Genomic DNA, 18,353 nt, shown 5'->3' on the forward strand with positions numbered 1-18,353 from the left:
TGCAGGGAGCAGCTTGTCCCTGTCCTCCACGTCACCCCACAAGGGGTCCCACCCCCCCCAAGGTGACCCACTGGTGGGGGGGGGGAGGGGGGACGCTCAACCCTGTCCCCACCCAGAAGAGTTTAGGGAAGGTGTCAGGCTGAGAGTCACCAGCGTCCCCAGGGGGCGCAGATGGACGGGGACAGGCAGTGGAGAGGGGTCACGGGTGTCCCCACACGCCGCTGGGGCCACCCCAAGTGTCACCGAGGGCTGCGCGTGCGTGAGGGTGACGGGTGTCGTCCCCCACGAGGGTAGCAGGCGGGTGACAGGGCAGCCCGGCTCAACTCGAATAATATTTTCTTTATTTACATGTTAAAGAATCGAAAGGTTCGAAACATACAATAAGATGAAAACACGGCTCTAAGGGTCTAAGGTGGGGGGGGGTGGGGAGGGGGGGGGGAAACCAACAACAAAAAAAACCAAAAAAACAAAAAACAAACCCAAAACAAAATAAAACGAGTAGAAAAAAAAAAAAATTATACAGTCAACGTAAAAAACAGGCGGCCCCTCCCTCCCCCCTTCCCCACGCGGGGACATGCTGCCCTGCTCGCCTGCCGGGGGGGGGAAGCGGGGGGGGGCGGGGGGGGGGTATGTACAAGGCGCGTCCCGGGGCCCCCCACCAGCACCACGCGGCGCAAATAAATTAAAAATCCTCCACTGACGAGGGGAGGGGGAGGGTGGCAGCTCCGCCCCAGGGGGGTTGGAGGGGGGTAGGGAAGGCCCCCCCCCCCCCCAGCAAACCCAAAACTCGGGACTCTCAACTCCCCATCCCCCCCCACCCCAAGAGATTTTTTTTTTTTTTTCTCCTTTTTAAAAGATTTTTTTTTTGTTTCTCCCCCCCCTTTTTGTTGTTTGTTTTTTTTTTTTTTTATTATTTTTTTCTTCTTTTTTTTTTTTTTTTTTTTTCTTAAAAACCCCAAACTTTTCCCCTTTGGAAAAAATCCCACGAGTCAGAAAAAAAAAAATTAATAATAAAATAAAACAAAACAAAAAGAAACAACCACCCCAAAACCAACCACCCCACCCCACCCCCCCCCCGCAACCCCTTAAAACAACAAACAGTAAAACCTGCTGGGGAGGATGAGGGCAGGGGGGGCCAACCCCACAGCCAGGCCCCCCCCTGCCTCCAGCGCCACCTGTAAACACCGGGGTGTCCCCCCCCCTCTTCCCCTGTGCCCCGAGAGTCCGTAGGGGGCTCAGGCGGCGGGGTGGGGGGGCTCCCCCACGGCCCCCCGTCCTGCCGGGCGGGCGCCCTCAGTCCGGTTCACCTGGGTCCGGTCCCGCAGAGCCTCTTCCGAACCTGCCCGCGCTCCGCCCGGCTGCTGCCATCGTGGGGCTCCGGGACCCCCCCGCCCCCCCCTATCCCGAATCCGAATCGCTGGTGTCCGAGGAGGAGGAACTGGAACTGGAGCTACTGGAATCCGAACTGGAACTGGAGGCGCTGAGGCGGGAGACGGCCACTTGCTGAGCAGATTCCGCTTTTTCGCTGGCTGCAAGGTAACGGCACCGGGTTCAAGCGGTGGGTGGGGTGGGAAGGTTGGGGGGGTGGGGGGGGGGGCAGGGAATGGGACGGGGACACAGAAAACGCGGCGCCATCCGGCAACGCCGCCCCCACCGCGGTACTCACCCTTCTTTGGGGGCTTCTTGGTGGAGTTGAGTTGGCCGCTGACGTCCTGCAGCCGCTTCTCCAGCTCCCGCTTCTTCTCCAGCGCCAGTTCCTCTTTCGTCTTCCCCACCGGCTTCTTCATGGCTGCGCGGAGAAAGACGGAGGGGGTGTGTGTGAGGCCTCAATTCGGGTTCAAACACATCCCCCCCCCAAAAAAAAAGAAAACCCCTCCCGGTGCAACCCCTTACTTTCGCTGTAGGGCTTGCGGGGTTTCTTCCGCAGGCAGGAGAGGACGTAACGCTCCAGCTCCCGCAGCGTGGAGGGTTTGAGGGTCTCGAAATCGATCTCGATCTCCTCGGGGTTGGAATCGCGCAGGGAAGGTTCCCGCGACTGGATGATGTGAACCACCCGGCCCAGCTTCTCGCCCGGCAGCTTGTTGATATCCAAACTCAACTGCCTCTTCTCGTCGTAGGTCATGGGTTTGCTTTCTTCCTCCTCCTCCGAATCGTACAGCGCCGGCGGCGGCGGCAACGCTGCTTTCGCCGCCTTCTTCGAATTCCTGCCAGGAGAAACGTGGCGTCAGCGGCGTCAGGGGGTGCCACAAAAATCCCCCTCCACCACCAAACCCGCCCCCCTCCCCCCAGCAGGGTCAGCAGCGCTCAGACAAGGTTTGGCTTGTTCCAATCGTTTCCTCGCCACGGTCGCTCTGCCGGGGAAAGAGTCATCACTGCCACTGCCGCCATCCCCCCCCCCCCCCGACACCCCAACGCCACGCCGGGCACCGTACTCACTTGGAGCTGCCGCCGCTGCCACCACCGCCGCCACCACTGGCTTTCTTGGCTTTACGGAGCTGGGCCTGGCGCGCCCGGGCTTCCTCGTCGCCTCCCCGGCCTTTGTGCTTCTCCGATTTCTTCTTTTTCTTCTTCTCGCGCTTCTTTTTAGGTTTGGAAACGGGGCCCTGTGAGAGGGCAGCCAGCTGCTCGTGCACGGCCCGCAGCTGTGGGGGGAGACAGGGGGTGAGGCGGGCACGGGGAGGGGGGCCCGGGAGGCGGCACAGCCCCCGCTGCGGCCCTCACCTGCTCCTGCAGCTCGGCCAGGCGGTTGGCGCGTTCCTCCTCCGAGTCCGAGCTCTCCTCGCTCTCCGACGAGCTCTCGCTGCTGCTCTCGTCCTCCTCGTCGTCTTCGTCGTCCTCATCATCCTCATCCTCGTCGCTGGAGGATTCTTCAGAGGAGGATTTGGAGAGGGCGCCGGCGAGCGGGGCCGACACCGAGGGGGGGCTGGCGTCCTGCGGCTCATCCGGCATCTTGGCGTAGCTGAACTCGAAGACGTCCTGCCAGGAGAGCGGGGTCAGTGCGTGGTGGGACGTTTTGGAGGCTGTCGGGGTTGGGGGCCGGGGGGGGGGACAGACACACACCCGCCACCCCACTCACCTGCAGCTTGCGGGCCATGGCCACCACGTCGTGGTCGGGCGGGTTGTACTTGTAGCAGTTGGAGAACATTAACCGGACGTCGGCAGCGAATTCCTGGGCGTCGTGGTAATCCCGGTTCTCCATCTTCCGCTGTGGGGAGAGCAAACGGTGAGCGGGAGCTCCGGGGGGCCAGGAAAACCTCAGAGTGCCGCCCCCTCCAAAAACAAAAAAAAAAGGTCTCCTTCCCCACCTTGATGGTGCTGAGGTCCATGGGGTGCTTGATGATCTCGTGGTAGTCGTGCAGCCCCAGGGCCGAGGCGTCGACGGGCTTGTAGAAGGGCCAGGCGTAGGCCGCGTGTTTCTTGGAGAGCAGCTCCTTGAGGATCCCGTTGCAGTATTTGAGCTGCTCCGAGAGTTTGCCCTTCTTGGAAGTCTGGTGCTGCTGGGAATCCGGTAAATCCTTTTTCGGGGGTTTGATGGGGCGACCGCTTTCCCGGCGGGCAGGGATTTTGGCCGCCTTGGCCTCCAGCAAGGTGGCCGAGGGTGAGGACTCCCCGCTGGTGGCGATGATGGCCGTGGTGGTGGGGGTGGTGGTGTCCGCTTTCCGCTTCACGCCCTTCTTCTGCCGAAAAGAAAAAAAAAGGGGGGAAAAAAAAACACACGTGAGGTTGTGGGGGGGTGAAAAAAAGGCAGCCCCACACTCCAGCCCCACGGAGCCTGCTCTTCTCCTACCTTGGCCACGGGCTGGGTGGGAGCGGGCGCAGCCAGGACGGCCGGGGCGGTGGAGTGCAGCGACTTGAGGAGCGGAGCGGAGATCACGGATGGGTGGGGAATGTTGACTATGGTGGTGGGGATGTCGGGGCTCGGGGTGTAGACAGCGGTGTGGGACACGGAGGAGACAGCCGGTACTTGCTGAGCAGCCGTCAGTCCCGCCAGGAGCGCTGGGCCGAGATAAGAAGCCCCTCGTCAGCGCTGCTGCGAGGTGCGGGACACCATCGGGGTGTCCCTGTTACCCAACACCCGCTCTGGGGTCCCACCTAACGTTCAAGCCCCCACCCATGCTGCTGTCCGAGCCCGGGTGACGTGACCGTACCTGCTGCCCGGGACGCTCCCTTCTTATGGCTGTTCTTGGCCACCGGCACCACGATCTCCTGCTCTTCCGGTGGCATCTGGGCCACCTTCTGCAAGAAGATCTTCTCTAGGGTTTGGGCCATCAGCACAATGTCATCTGTGGGCTGCGGGGAGGAGCAGAAGCAGTGTCAGAGTCCGTCGGGAAGGTGCCACCGGCGGCGCTGGGCAGCACTGGGGTGGTTCTCACCTTGTTGTAGATGTAGCAGTTGGTGAACATGGTGTTGAAGTCCTGCATGCACTCCGCAGCCCCCCAGTAATAGTTGTTCTCCAAGCGTCGCTTGATTGTCCCCATGTCCATGGGCTGCTTGATGATCTTGTGGTAGTCCTGCAAAAAGGATGCAGGACCGGGGGGGGGCGGGTCAGGGGAGTGGCGTTGACTGCACCGTGTCCCCCCCACCGTGCCCGGTCTCCCCCGTTGCTCAGCACCCAGCGAAGCACCGGCTCGTCCGCGTCGGAGCCGGGACCGGCGCAAAGCTTACGTTAGCGGCCGCCCGCTCACACACCAGCTCTCACTCATCACCCAAGCGCAGGCAGGGGGTGCATGGTGGTGGGGGGGGGGGTTCCAAAAAAAAAAAAAACCACCTCCGGACCTGGTCCCCACCCGAGAGTGCCACCGTCCCCCTCCGCCCATGGGGGCGAGAGGGTCCCTAAGTGCCTGCAGGGGAGCCTACGTTATGGGGGGCATAGCCGGACCCCGGCGTTTGGAGGGCACGCACGTCCCACACCAGAGGTGGGACGGGGCCGATGGGGGGAGGCGTTGGGGGGGGAAAGGCAAGCTACCACTAAATTTAAGAGCAAAACCTATGTGGAAATTACCTCTGGGCTTTAACTCCTTGGGCGCCACAGGTGCACGGGGGGGCTGGCGTTTAATATTGGGGTCACAGGATGTCTTCTACAAATTCATGGATGGGAATCTGCAAAACGCATTCAGGGCACAAGAGATTAGGTGGGGAAGCGTCCGGGTTACCTCTAGAGCGGCTGCGTCACCTCATCCATACCTTTGGAGGGGACATTTGGGACAAGGGGAGAGGGCGGCAGCTGCTCTGAGGACGCCCCCGAGACCAGCCCGGACGCCTACGAGGGGCTGATTGGGGGGAGGGGGCGGGTTTAGGCCCCCAGGGGAGGGTGAGGACAGCACAGCCCCGGCACCTGCAGCTGCATCTCTGTGGCGGAGCCCTGGGAAGGGGACGGCGCTGGCCCTGGCACTCTCAGGCTGGGGACAGGGGAGGGAGGACACGCCATGTCCGGGGTCAGGCAGGACAAAAATTTAGCCATACGCCTGCCTGACACCCCCTGCCTGCGCGTGCCGGCGTGGTGGTGGTGGGCGAATGAGAAGGGAGGGGGACACACAGACACACTCGCGCACGCCCCGGGCGCCATTAACTTCTCCCGCACCCGCCCGCGGGGCTCGTTACCGGCAGGCCCAGCTTGACAGCGTCGACGGGTTGACGAAAGGGCCAAGCAAACTGATGCTTCCACAGAGCCTTCATCACCACTTTGTGCAGATACTGCAGCTGGTTGGTGACCCGCCCCGGCTTCTTGGGGTTGGAAACCTCCGGCGGAGGGGGGTTCACCTGGGGGGATTGCAGGGCCGGCACCGATGCCATGGTGGGGCTCTCGAAGCCCTCGTAGAGGAGCGAGGGTTTGCGGATCCGTTTGCCGGGGGTTGACTCCGTTGCCAGGCCCATGAGCCCGGCATTGCCCTCCCCCAGAATCCTGCAAGGGGAGCAGAGACAGGGTTAGGGGGGGGGCAGCTCCGCGGCATGGCCGGGGGGGGAGGCAAACCACCCATAAGTCACCAGCGCTGGGCCATGGGGTTCCCAGGGGAAACCCCCAGAAGGAGCCAAAGGCTCCCAACACCACAATTAAGGGCGGAAACATCGCCGTGCCCGGCTACAGCGCAACAGAGGGAGACGACGCAGTTCCCCAGGACACGGGTGATGTCCCACCGCGCATGACCCCCGCCCCGGGTGAGGTGGGGGATTTGACCGTGAACTCCGTCTGCGCCCGTTAATTGCTGCCAAGCGGGCGGCCGGGTCCCCCGCCGGCGACGGCGGAGGCGTTTGCGCCGGCGCAGCCGGAGCCCAGAGCTTGGCGCGGGTCCAGGCTCGCCCTCGAACAAAGAGCCGGTGGCGCGGGGCTGCGTGCGCGCGCGGAGGTGACGGGGCCGGTGCGGTGACGGTGCTACCGCGCGTCGAGGCGACGGAGACACCGCCAGTGTCACCCCACTCTCCGAGGCCGGGGAGATCCGGCGGGATTTGGGGAGGCGGTGAAGCCCCACGGCGCCACTGTACCGTTACATCAACGCCAAGGCCAAGATAGCGGGTGGCTCGTCACTGTCCTGGTGACAGAGACCCAAAACCACCCGTGGGGACAATGCAGGACTCGGGGGACCCAGAGTCCCAGGGACGCGGCACAGGCGTGACAGCGTCACACTCGCAACCGAGTTTTGCGCCGCTTTAAGGGCAAAAATCAGCGTTTTAGGGCAACAATCAGACGCTTTAGAGCTACGACAACCCGCTGAGAGGCAGCACGAGGCACAGAAAATATCCATAACACAGGAAAAAATCTTGTCACAAAGCAAAGCAGGAGCCGCCACCGTGGCAGCAGGGACCCCCGGGACACTGTCACGAAGGCGCGGGAGGTTTCCAAGGGCTGACCCAGCTTCTGCCCCAAAACACCCAAACCTGGGGCGGGGGGGGGAACCCCCCTTTGCCCTCAGCTGACCCACGGGTGACTGTCACCCACCGGCCTGAGTGTGTCACCCCCCATGGCCCTGCGGCTGTCACTCAGCGCCGGGCTACCAAGGGCACGGAGTAAGTGCCAAGGACAGTGGCCCCCGGCGACAGGACCACGCGTGCCCGTGGGGTGGGGGGACACCCCGTCCGCCTGTCCCCAGGTCACCGGGGGAGGGGGACAGCCCCCGACCCACCGTGTCACCACCACAACCCACGCGTGACACCGACCCCCCCCCCGCGCCAACTCCCCGTGTCACCGGCGCCGGTACCTACTTGCTCTGGGGATTCACATTCTGCAACATGCCGGCGGCTGCGTGCCCGGCCCGCGCTCCCGGCCGCCCTTCGGCTCCTTCTCCTCCTCCTCCCGCCGCCGCCGTCTCCTCCGACGACCCCCCCACTTTGCCCCGAGCGAAGGGTTCGGCGGTAACGGCCCGGCGGGGCCTCGTCCCCCCCGCGTCAGCGCATCACCGAGCGGCGGGGGAGGGGGGACGAGCCCGGCGCCCCCTTCCCTCCCCCGGGCAGGGCGCGGCCGGGCCTCAAGCGGCGGCTCCGGCGGCCGGGACCATCCACCGGCCTTCACATGAAGGGGCGCGGAGAAAATGGCGGCGGGGAGCAGGAAGAGTAAAGTTAATGGGGGGGGGGGATCCCCTCTTCGGAGCCCCCGGCGGGCCCCAAATCCTGCGCGATCCCGGTTAATACAGGCCTGGCCGCGTCGCTGGGCGCCGGCTGCGTCGGCGGAGGGCGGGGATGAAGCGGCAGGCGACGGTCCGGCGGGCGGATGACGGCGGATTGTACCGGGGAGAGGTTGTGGGGTGGGGAGGGAAGAAGAAGATCAGCGGCCGGGCTCCATCTTGGCTCCCTCAGGGGAGGGCGGGAGCGGGGCGGGGGGGGTGTGGGCCCCCCTCGCCGCCGGCCGCAGGCAGGGGTCGCTACGGAGGCCGGGGAGGGTCCGGCGAGCCCTCCGGGGAGCGCGGAGGCGGGGGTTGGGCCGCCCCGGCGGAGGATGGATCCGGTTTGGGGCCGCCCCTCTTGCGCGCACCGGGGCCCGACCCGCTCCCTCCGCTCGTCCCAGCGAAATGGCGCCGCTCGGCCGGCCCCCCGCCGCCCTTATATAGACACCCGCCAGCCCCTCATTGGGCGGCGGCGTCGTTGACATCATCAACCCGCCCACGCCCGCCCCGGCGCGGCCTCATTGGGCGGAGGCACGCCCAGCGCGACCCTCCCATTGGCCGCCCGCCGCGCCACTCAACCCCCGTCTCTCTCCCCGCCCCTCCCGCCCTTCCGCCCGGCGCCTCAGCCCACGCAGCCGGCGGCCTCGCCCCCTCATTGGCCGGCGCTGCCATTCGTTGCGAGGGGATTGGCCGGCGGGTCACGTGAGGGGGCGGGCCCGGGGCGGGCGGAAGCGGCGGTTGGCGGTTGTTTGTCGGGAGAGGGACGAGGAGGAAGACGGGGGCAGGCCCGGTCGCCATCTTGCCCGGCGGCGGCAACGGCGGTCGGACAATGAGCCCGGCGCTCCCGGGGGGGTCCCGCGGCCTCCCCGCCACCCCCGGCGGCGCCAGACCCCGGAGGGGATCCCCCACATCGGCCCTCACCCCCCTCGCGGGGGCCCCACGGGCCTCAGGGCCCGGCCACACCGGCCCCACCGCGCCTTGCCTCCCTCCACCATCTCCCCCCCCCACCAAGCACAGGGCTCCCCCCGCGCCCACCGGGCCCCCCTCACGGCACGGGGGATGCTCTGACCCCCCCGGACACGCCGCCGCTGCGGCCGCCGGCCCCGATCCGCGGGTCACCACCCCCTCCGCGCCTCACCGTGGGGGGGGCCCTGCGGCCCCGGGACCCCCCCCGCCGCCCGTGGAAGGGGGGGGTCCTTCACACCCCCCCGGCGCCCGCCACGGCCCACGGGAGCCCCGACCCCCCACCCACGGGGGGTTGGCCCGGGCTTCCTCCGTTCCACGGGCTCGCAGGACACCAGTGGGTCCCTGCCCCCCACCGCCTTCCTCTTCTCCTCCCCGCCCCCCCCCCCCCCGCCACGCCGTGACACAGCACTTGGGCCCGCCGCCGCCCCCGCGCGAACACCCAAACATGGCGCTTTTCGCCCCAAACCGCCGCGCACAAAGCCCGCCCCCCCCACCTGCCCCTCAACGCCTTTCCTCGCCGCCCATTGGTCGCCGCGCCGCCGGGGTGGCGGGACAACGCCTTGACTGACAGCTCCCCCCACCACGTGACCTCCCTCCCCACTCCGGGGGGGGGAAAGGCGAGGCCCCCCCCCTCCCCCCCGTCACTCACCTGAGCCGCCCCCACGCGGGGCCGCGACCCCCGGGCCCGCTTCATCCGTGCCCCCCGCCCTCCGCCATCGCCCGCCCCCAAAACCCCCCGTTTTGGGGGCAAAAAAAAAAAAAAAAAAGATTAAAAAAATACATCCCAGGGCAGAAAAAGGGAGCCACGCGCTACGTCACCCGCGCCCCGATTGGCTCCCCCGCATTCACGTGGCGCCCCGGCGGCTCCCACGGCCCCATTCATCCCCCCCCCCCCGCCCAGCCCGCCCGGCGGGACCCGCGGGGCTCCGCGAGGTCCTAGTGCCGGCCCCGCGGGTGGTGGTGGAGGTGGGTGGTGGTGGGGGGGTGGGGTGTTACGGCGGCCGCGCATGCGCGCTGCGGGCCTGCTGCAGCGGTGCGGTGCTGGGGTGCGGGGGGGGGCGCCCACGGGGGAGCGGGGCCGGGGTGTTGGGGTGGTCCACGGGGGTGCGGGGCAGCGCAGGGGTGCACCCCTCGAGGGTGTATCGGGTGGGGGGGATCCGGTATGGTGGGAAGGGTGCGCGGTGGGAGTCACCCACTGGGGGGGGGTGGTGGTGGGGGTGTCGCGACAGCGCCCCGCACCCACTCGTGGGGTGCGCGATGTGGTGGGGAGTGAGGGGCTGGCAGGGGGTGAGAGGAGGGGTTGGGGTACGCCGCGATGAGGGTGCGGGGGGGTGCGGGGAGGGGGGGCACTGGGTGCTGCATTGGGGGCAGAACACTGGAATTGGGGGTGCACTGGGTGCAGGGCGTGCAGGAGTAGGGGTGCACGGTGTTGCACTGGGTGCAGGCACAGGAATAGGGGTGCACTGGGTGCAGCACATGCAGCAGTGGGGGGCACTGGGCCCCAGGCATGCAGGAATAGGGGTGCATGGTGCTGCATTGGGTGCAGGGAATGCAGGAATTGGGGTGCGCAGGGCACGCAGGAATAGGGGTGTGTAGGGCATGCAGGAATAGGGGTGCACTGGGTACAGCACGTAGGCATGGGGTGCACTGGGTACATCGCATGCAGGAGTGGGGGTACCCAGGGTGCAGCACATGCAGGTCTGGGGTGCACGGTGCTGCACTGGGTGCAGGGCACACAGGAATAGGGGTGCACAGTGTTGCACTGGGTGCAGGCACAGGAATAGGGGTGCACTGGGTGCAGCACACATGGCAATGGAGTGCACTGGGTGCAGCACATGCAGCAGTGGGGGGCACTGGGCCCCAGGCATGCAGGAATGGGGGTGCACGGTGCTGCACTGGGTGCAGGGAATGCAGGAATCGGGGTGCACAGGGCATGCAGGAGTAGGGGTGCATGGTGCTGCACTGGGCGCAGGGCACACAGGAATAGGGGTGTGCAGGGCACGCAGGAATAGGGGTGCGCAGGGCACACAGGGCTGGGGTGCATGGTGCTGCATGGCATGCAGTGCATGCAGGAACAGGGGTGGACTGGGTGCTGCACACACGGCAATGGGGTGCACTGGGTGCAGCACATGCAGCAGTGGGGTGCACTGGGCCCCAAGCATGCAGGAATGGGGGTGCATGGTCCTCCACTGGGGGCAGGGAATGAAGGAATCGGGGTGTGCAGGGCGTGCAGGAATAGGGGTGCACGGTGCTGCACTGGATGCAGGCACAGGAATAGGGGTGCACTGGGTAGGGGGTGCACTGTGTTCATCGCACACAGGAATCGCATGCACTGGGCCCTGGGCATGCAGGCATGGGGGTGCACAGTGCTGCACTGGGTGCAGGGAATGCAGGAATTGGGGTGTGCAGGATGCAGGGCATGCAGGAATAGGGGTGCACTGGGTACAGCACGTAGACGTGGGGTGCACTGGGTACATCGCATGCAGGAATGGGGGTACACAGGGTGCAGCACATGCAGATTTGGGGTGCACGGTGCTGCACTGGGTGCAGGACACGCAGGAATAGGGGTGCACGGTGTTGCACTGGGTGCAGGCACAGGAATGGGGATGCACTGGGTGCAGGGAATGAAGGAATCGGGGTGCGCAGGGCATGCAGGAATAGGGGTGCACAGTGCTGCATTGGGTGCAGGCACAGGAATGGGGGTGCACTGGGTGCAGGGCGTGCAAGAATAAGGGTGTGCAGGGCATGCAGGAACAGGGGTGCACAGTGCTGCACGGGGTGCAGGGCATGCAGGAATAGGGGTGCACTGGGCGCAGGGTGTGCAGGAATAGGGGTGTGCAAGGCATGCAGGAATAGGGGTGCATGGTGCTGCACGGGGCACAGGGCATGCAGGAATAGGGGTGCACTGGGCGCAGGGTGTGCAGGAATAGGGGTGTGCGAGGCATGCAGGAACAGGGGTGCACAGTGCTGCACAGGGCACAGGGCATGCAGGAATAGGGGTGCACTGGGTGCAGGGTGTGCAGGAATAGGGGTGTGCAGGGCATGCAGGAACAGGGGTACACGGTGCTGCGCTGAGCGCAGGCACAGGCATGGAGGTAGACTGGGTGCGTGACACACAGGCATGGGGTGCGCTGGGTGCATTGCACACAGGAATGGGGGTACACAGGGTGCAGGGCGCCCAGGGCTGGGGTGCACGGTGCTACACTGGGTGCAGAGCACAGGAATAGGGGGCCACTGGGGGCAGGGCATGTGGGAACAGGGATGCACTGGGTGTAGCGCGCACAGCAATTGGGTGCACTGGATGCATTCCACACAGGAATGGGGGTGCACAGGGTGCATTGGCATGCAGGGACGGGGTACACAGCGTTGCGCAGGGCAGAGGGATAGGGGTGCACTGGGTGCAGGGCACACAGCCAAGGGTGCACGATGCTGCACAGGGGGCAGCGCATGCAGGCGTGGGCGTGCGCTGGGTACGTAACACGTAAGAATGGGGCGCAGAGTGTTGCACTGGGTGTATGACACGCAGGCATGGGGGTGCAGTGGGTGCATGGCGCACAGGGATGGGGTGCACAGTGTTGCGCTGGGTGCAGCACGTGCAGGGATGGGGGTGCCCTGGGTGCAGCCCCTGCAGGGATGGGGTGCACAGCGTTGGACAGGGTGCAGTGCACAGAGGGATAGGGGTGCACTGGGTGCATTCCACACGGGAATGGGGGTGCACTGGGTGCGGTGCACACAGGGCTGGGGTGCACGGTGCTGCACTGGGCGCAGGGCATGCACCAAAGGGGTGCTGGGTGCTGCAGCGCACACAGTGGATGCAGGGCATGCACGGGATGCAGTAGAGGCACTGGCTGCAGCGTGTGCAGCGAGTGCAGTGCACGCAGCGGGGCGTTGCAGCGCGCGGGGTCCCGGCGGGTGCCACGTCCCCCGTCACCCCCTGCAGCCATGGGAGAAGACAACCTGCCCCACGCCGGGGTGTCCCCTAATTAATAGAGGCCGGGTATTAATTACACCCACGCTAACGAACGCGAGCCATTCCAACCACCACGCCGGGAGCCGGGGGGGGGGGGGGTGTCCCCAAGGTGGGGGGTCCCCATCCCCGTGGCGTGGGTGGGTGTTGGGGGGTGGGGGGGAGCACCCTGCCCCATGCCTGGACGCCTGGGTCCGCTCTGTCACAGCAGCCGGGCGCCGCGCGGGGACCTTCTCCCCAGCAACGGGTGACGGGAGGCCCGCGGGGCCCGGCCATTGGTGCCACGGCCGGGCCACGGCGCCGGTGGCCGCGGCACCCACGGGTGGCGGGTGGCGGAGGGATGGGTGCCGCGGGCGGCAGCGGGGTGCTGGTGGCCCAGCTGCTCTGGGTGGCCCTGGCCGCCGCTGTCACCGACGGTAGGAGGTCGCGGGGTGGTGGCACCCATGGGTGGGGGGGTGGGGGGGGTGGAAAGGGGGGGAGGCTGTGCACTAGTGCAAAGGGGGTGAGTGTGAGCAGGCGGGGGGTGCATTAGTGCGAGTGTGGGGGTGAGTGCTAGTGCAAGGGGTGCGAGTGTGAGCGGGGGGGTGAGCGTGAGCGTGCAAAGGGGGTGAGTGTGAGCAGGGGGGTGAGTGTGAGCAGGGGCTGTGTGACAAGTGCAAGACATTGGGTGGGGGGTGCATGGGGGGCCGTGCACGAGAGCAAGCAGGGGGTGAGTGTGCGGGGGTGGGGGGGGTGCATGCTAGTGCAAGGGGGGTGAGTGTGAGCGGGGGGTGAGTGTGAGCGTGCAAAGGGAGGTGAGTGTGAGCAGGCGGGGGGTGCACTAGTGCAAGGGGGGGGCTGAGTGTGAGCAGGGGCTGTGCGGTAGTGCAAGAAGTCGTGCGTGGGGTGGGGGGGTGTACGGGGGGCCGTGCACTAGTGCAAGGGGGGGCGAGTGTGAGCAGGAGGGGGGGGGCTCTAGTGCAAGGGGGGTGAGTGAGTGTGAGCAGGAGGGTGCCCACCCTGCCCCCCTGCCTGCACCCCTGCCTACACCCCTGCCTGCATCCCCTCCTGCACCCCATCCTGCCCACATCCCTGCCTGCACCCCTCCTGCCCTCACCCCCCCTGCACCCCTGCCTGCTCTTCTGCCTGCACCCCGTCCTGCCTGCACCCCTGCCCTCACCCCTGCCTACACACCTGCCTGCACCCCTCCTGCCCTCACTCCCTCCTGCTCCCCTGCCTACACCCCTGCCTGCATCCCCTCCTGCACCCCGTCCTGCCTGTACCCTGCCTGCACCCCTCCTGCCCTCGCCCCCTCCTGCGCCCCATCCCGCACCCCTGCCCACACCCCTGCCTGCACCCCTGCCTACACACCTGCCTACACCCCTCCTGCCCTCACCCCATCCTGCACCCCTGCCTGCTCTCCTGCCTGCACCCCACCCTGCCTGCACCCCTGCCTGCATCCCCTCCTGCCCACACCCCTGCCTACACCCCTCCTGCCCTCTCCCCATCCTGCACCCCCTGCCCACACCCCTGCCCGCACCCCTGCCTACACACCTGCCTACACCCCTGCCTACACCCCTCCTGCCTGCACCCTGTCCTGCACCCCATCCTGCCCACGCCCCTCCTGCCCTCACCCCCTCCTGCACCCCTGCCTGCTCTCCTGCCTGCATCCCATCCTGCCTGCACCCCTGCCTACACCCCTGCCTGCATTCCCTCCTGCACCCCATCTTGCCCACACCCCTGCCTACACCCCTCCTGCCCTCGCCCCATCCTGCACCCCCTCCTTCTCCCCTGCCCGCACCCCTGCCCGCATCGCTGCCTGCACCCCTGCCTACACACCTGCCTACACCCCTCCTGCCCTCACCCCATCCTGCACCCCTGCCTGCTCTCCTGCCTGCACCCCGTCCTGCCCACACCCCTGCCTACACCCCTCCTGCCTGCACCCTGTCCTACCTGCACCCCTGCCTGCACCCCTCCTGCCCTCACCCCCTCCCGCACCCCTGCCCGCACCCCTGCCCACACCCCTGCCTGCACACCTGCCTACACCCCTCCTGCCCTCACCCCATCCTGCACCCCTGCCTGCTCTCCTGCCTGCACCCTGTCCTACCTGCACCCCTGCCTGCACCCCTCCTGCCCTCGCCCCCTGCCCGCACCCCCTGCCCGCACCCCCTGCCCACACCCCTGCCTGCACCCCTGCCCGCACCCCTCCTGCCCACACCCCTGCCTACACCCCTCCTGCCTGCACCCTGTCCTGCCTGCACCCCTGCCTGCACCCCTCCTGCCCTCGCCCCCTCCCGCACCCCTGCCCGCACCCCTGCCCACACCCCTGCCTGCACCCCTGCCTACACCCCTCCTGCCCTCAACCCCTCCTGCACCCCTGCCTGCTCTCCTGCCTGCACCCCGTCCTGCCTGCACCCCTGCCTGCATCCCCTCCTGCATCCCCTCCTGCCCACACCCCTGCCTACACCCCTCCTGCCTGCACCCTGTCCTGCCTGCACCCCTGCCTGCACCCCTCCTGCCCTCGCCCCCTGCCCGCACCCCTGCCCGCTCCCCTGCCTGCACCCCTGCCCACACCCCTGCCTGCTCCCCTGCCTCCCGCAGAGCCGGCGGTGCACAGCCTGGCCGAGGTGCTCTTCTGCCAGCCGGCCATGCCCTCGCTGGGGCTGGCGCTGGCCTTCGACACCGACCAGCTCTTCTGGTTCGACTTCCCCGGCTCCCGCTGGACCCCCCGCCTGCCCGACCTCCCCCCCTGGCCCCTCGCCCTGGAACCCCCCGCCCAGCTCCTGCGCGACGCCACGCTCTGCCAAGACCTGCGGCGCGGGCTGACCGAGCTGGCCAGCGGCGAGATACCCGAGTCCAAGGGTAGGTGACGTGGGCGACGTGACCCCCATGTGCCACCACCCGCCGCGTGCCACCGTCGTCCCGTCGACGTGGTCCTCCACGACGTCCTTCTCAGTTGGATGGAGTTGATGGAAGGACCGTTGGGTGGATGGTGGCATCCAGAGAGTTGTGGTCAACGGCTCCATGCCCAGATGGAGACCAGTGAGGCATGATAACCCTCAAGGGTCCATACTGGGACCAGTACTGGTCCATGCCTTCATCAAGGACACGTGCCACCATCGTCCCGTCAACATGGTCTTCCACAACATCCACAACGTCCTCTCTCTGTTGGATGGAGTTGATGGAAGGACCATTGGGTGGATGGTGGCATCCAGAGAGTGGTGGTCGATGGTTCAATGTCTGGATGGAGACCAGTGAGGGGTGGTGGTGCTCAAGGGTCCATACTGGGAGCGATACTGTTCCATATCTTCATGAAGGACATGTACCACCATCATCCCTTCAACATGGTCCTCCATGGCATCCTCCTCAGCTGGATGGAGTTGGTGGAAGGACCATTGGGTGGATGAGGAACCAGGTGGATGGTGGCATCCAGAGAGTGGTGGTCAATGATTCAATGTCTGGATGGAGACCAGTGAGGGGTGGTGGCCCTCCGGGGTCTGTACTGGGACCAGTACTGGTCCATATCTTCATCAAGGACATGTGCCACCATCATCCCTTTGACATGGTCCTCCACAATGTCCTTCTCTCTCCGTTGGATGGAATTGATGGAAGGACCATTGGGTGGATGGTGGCATCCAGAGAGTCATGGTCAACGGCTCCATGTCCAGCTGGAGACCAGTGAGGAGTGGTGGCCCTCAGGGGTCCATACTGGGACCGGTACTGTTCCATACCTTCATCAACCACAGAGATTGGTGGGATCTAGGGCAACCATGAGCAACCTGGTCTGGGTGAAGATGTCCCTGCTCATGGACTAGGTGACCTTTGAAGGTGCCTTCCCGCCCTAATGATCCTTTGATTGATTCCATCCCACCTCGTCCCTTCTCGCCCGCCGCAGGCATCCCGGTGGCCGACGTCTTCCCGCTGCAACCCCCGGCCTTGGGTCAACCCAACACCTTGGTGTGCATGGTGGCGAACATCTTCCCGCCGGCGGTGGAGATCAGTTGGCAGCTGGACGGGGTCCCCGTCACCCAAGGGGTCATCCACACCCACTACACCCCCACGGCCGACCTGGCCTTCGTCCGCTTCTCCTACCTCCCGGTGACGCTCGCCGCCGATGACATCTACACCTGCCTCGTCACCCGCGAAGCGGACAACACCTCCGTCGTCGCCTACTGGGGTGAGCGCGGGGATGGGGACACCGGGGGGGGACACTGGGGGTGGGGGGGGGGCTGGTGGTGACCCCCCCCCAAACCTTTCTTGGTGTCCCCCCCCCCCACCCTGTAGTGCCCCAAAAGGTTGTCCCCTCCGAGGTGCTGGAGACGGCGCTGTGCGGCGCCGCCATGGCGCTGGGCATCCTGCTGGCGCTGCTGGGCATCGCCATGATCCTGTTGGCACGACGCGGCACCCACGGTACGGCCCGGACCCCCCCCCCTCTCCCCGGGGTCACCCCGGTGGGTGGGGTGGGGTGGGGGTGGGGGGGGTGTGTGGTGAGGAGGGGACTGTCACCAAACCCGCTCTTGTGCGTGTGTGTCCCCCTCCCAGGTTGAGCACAGGGCGGTGCAGAGGACGGCGCAGCTCGGTGCAGGAGTGAAGATGGCGGCGGCGGGGGGCGGGGGATTAAACCTCTCGGCGGTGGTTGCGCCCCTGTGTCATCGTCTGTGTCGTCGTGTCCCCCCTCCCCCCCCAACATGGCAGGGCGGGAGGTGGCCCGGTGGTGGCTTCTCTGCTGTCACATATTGGGGTTGGGCTGGCTCACAGCCCCCAAAAGAGCCGTGCCCAGGGTCCTGCCTCAGTTTCCCCACTGGAAAAGGTGGGATATGGCCACGGTGGTGGCTTCTCTGCTGTCTGATATTGGGGTTGGGCTGGATCGCAGCCCCCAAAGAGCCGTGCCCAGGGTCGTGCCTCAGTTTCCCCACTGGGAAAAAATGGGATATGGCCACAGTGGTGGCTTCTCTGCTGTCTGATACCGGGGTTGGGCTGGCTCGCAGCCCCCAAAGAGCCGTGCCCAGGGTCGTGCCTCAGTTTCCCCACTGGAAAAGGTGGGATATGGCCACGGTGGTGGCTTCTCTGCTGTCACATATTGGGGTTGGGCTGGCTCACAGCCCCCAAAGAGCCATGCCCAGGGTCGTGCCTCAGTTTCCCTGCTGGGAAAGATGGGATATTGCCATGGTGGTGGCTTCTCTGCTGTCACATATTGGGGTTGGGCTGGCTCACAGACCCCCAAAGAGCCGTGCCCAGGGTCGTGCCTCAGTTTCCCCACTGGGAAAAGGTGGGATATGGCCACGATGGTGGCTTCTCTGCTGCCTAATATTGGGGTTCAGCAGGATGACAGCCCCCAAATAGCCGTGCCCAGGGTCATGCCTCAGTTTCCCCACTGGGAAAGATGGGATATGGCCATGGTGGTGGCTTCTCTGCTGTCACATATTGGGGTTGGGCTGGCTCACAGCCCCCAAAAGAGCCGTGCCCAGGGTCCTGCCTCAGTTTCCCCACTGGGAAAAGGTGGGATATGGCCATGGTGGTGGCTTCTCCGCCATCTGATATTGGGGTTGGGCTGGCTCGCAGCCCCCAAAGGGCTGCCCCAAGGTCGTGCCTCAGTTTCCCCACTGGAAAAAGGGTGACAGGGTGGGATATTGTCATGGTGGTGGCTTCTCCGCTGTCACATATTGGGGTTGGGCTGGATCACAGACCCCCAAAGAGCCGTGCCCAGGGTCGTGCCTCAGTTTCCCCACTGGGAAAAGGGCGGGATATGGCCACGGTGGTGGCTTCTCCACTGTCTCATGTTGGGGTTCAGCCAGTCCACACCCCCCTCCAGAGCCGTGCCCAGGGTCGTGCCTCAGTTTCCCCGC

General features: G+C 66.2%; 2 protein-coding genes across 6 annotated transcripts; one reads left to right on the plus strand and one right to left on the minus strand.

Moving 5' to 3' along the window:
* Positions 1 to 319: 319 nt before the first annotated feature.
* BRD2 (bromodomain containing 2) lies at positions 320 to 8,566 on the minus strand. 3 transcript variants are annotated; one of them, XM_074567609.1, is made up of 12 exons: positions 7,198 to 8,566; positions 5,602 to 5,902; positions 4,374 to 4,511; positions 4,149 to 4,290; positions 3,788 to 3,996; positions 3,306 to 3,677; positions 3,077 to 3,205; positions 2,722 to 2,976; positions 2,437 to 2,603; positions 1,894 to 2,204; positions 1,667 to 1,789; positions 320 to 1,529 (listed from the first exon to the last, which is right to left on the minus strand). In XM_074567609.1, exons 1-12 carry the CDS (start codon positions 7,224 to 7,226, stop codon positions 1,399 to 1,401), a joined length of 2,307 nt encoding a protein of 768 aa, XP_074423710.1. In that variant the 5' UTR covers positions 7,227 to 8,566; the 3' UTR covers positions 320 to 1,398. The 3 variants fall into 3 exon arrangements, with proteins under 3 accessions (XP_074423710.1, XP_074423709.1, XP_074423711.1); XM_074567608.1 differs by having other exon boundaries at positions 2,437 to 2,642; positions 7,198 to 8,122; XM_074567610.1 differs by lacking the exon at positions 7,198 to 8,566 and adding an exon at positions 5,003 to 5,100 and having other exon boundaries at positions 2,437 to 2,642; positions 5,602 to 5,621.
* A 1,369-nt stretch (positions 8,567 to 9,935) lies between these two features.
* Positions 9,936 to 17,142, plus strand: LOC141735177 (class II histocompatibility antigen, M alpha chain). 3 transcript variants are annotated; one of them, XM_074567765.1, is made up of 5 exons: positions 9,936 to 12,031; positions 15,109 to 15,369; positions 16,403 to 16,684; positions 16,792 to 16,917; positions 17,050 to 17,142. In XM_074567765.1, the coding sequence occupies exons 1-5, from the start codon at positions 11,683 to 11,685 to the stop codon at positions 17,052 to 17,054; spliced, it is 1,023 nt and encodes a 340-aa protein (XP_074423866.1). In that variant the 5' UTR covers positions 9,936 to 11,682; the 3' UTR covers positions 17,055 to 17,142. The 3 variants fall into 3 exon arrangements, with proteins under 3 accessions (XP_074423866.1, XP_074423868.1, XP_074423867.1); XM_074567767.1 differs by lacking the exon at positions 9,936 to 12,031 and adding an exon at positions 12,100 to 12,558; XM_074567766.1 differs by lacking the exon at positions 9,936 to 12,031 and adding an exon at positions 12,815 to 12,944.
* Positions 17,143 to 18,353: the final 1,211 nt, after the last annotated feature.

The sequence above is a fragment of the Larus michahellis genome, chromosome 29 (genome assembly GCF_964199755.1).
Source record: "Larus michahellis chromosome 29, bLarMic1.1, whole genome shotgun sequence".
In the NCBI taxonomy this organism is placed as follows: domain Eukaryota; kingdom Metazoa; phylum Chordata; class Aves; order Charadriiformes; family Laridae; genus Larus; species Larus michahellis.

Bases quoted from the DNA above. Each gene is read 5' to 3' on its own strand.
- BRD2 (XM_074567608.1), bottom strand. From the start codon at position 7,226: ATGTTGCAGAATGTGAATCCCCAGAGCAA. The intron at 5,903-7,197 runs GTAGGTACCGGC...CTCCCCTTGCAG, and splicing joins AATGTGAATCCCCAGAGCAA to GATTCTGGGGGAGGGCAATG. The intron at 4,512-5,601 runs GTAACGAGCCCC...TCCTTTTTGCAG, and splicing joins CTGTCAAGCTGGGCCTGCCG to GACTACCACAAGATCATCAA.
- LOC141735177 (XM_074567765.1), top strand. From the start codon at position 11,683: ATGGGGTGCGCTGGGTGCATTGCACACAGGAATGGGGGTACACAGGGT. The intron at 12,032-15,108 runs GTACGTAACACG...TGCCTCCCGCAG, and splicing joins CAGGCGTGGGCGTGCGCTGG to AGCCGGCGGTGCACAGCCTG. The intron at 16,685-16,791 runs GTGAGCGCGGGG...CCCACCCTGTAG, and splicing joins CTCCGTCGTCGCCTACTGGG to TGCCCCAAAAGGTTGTCCCC.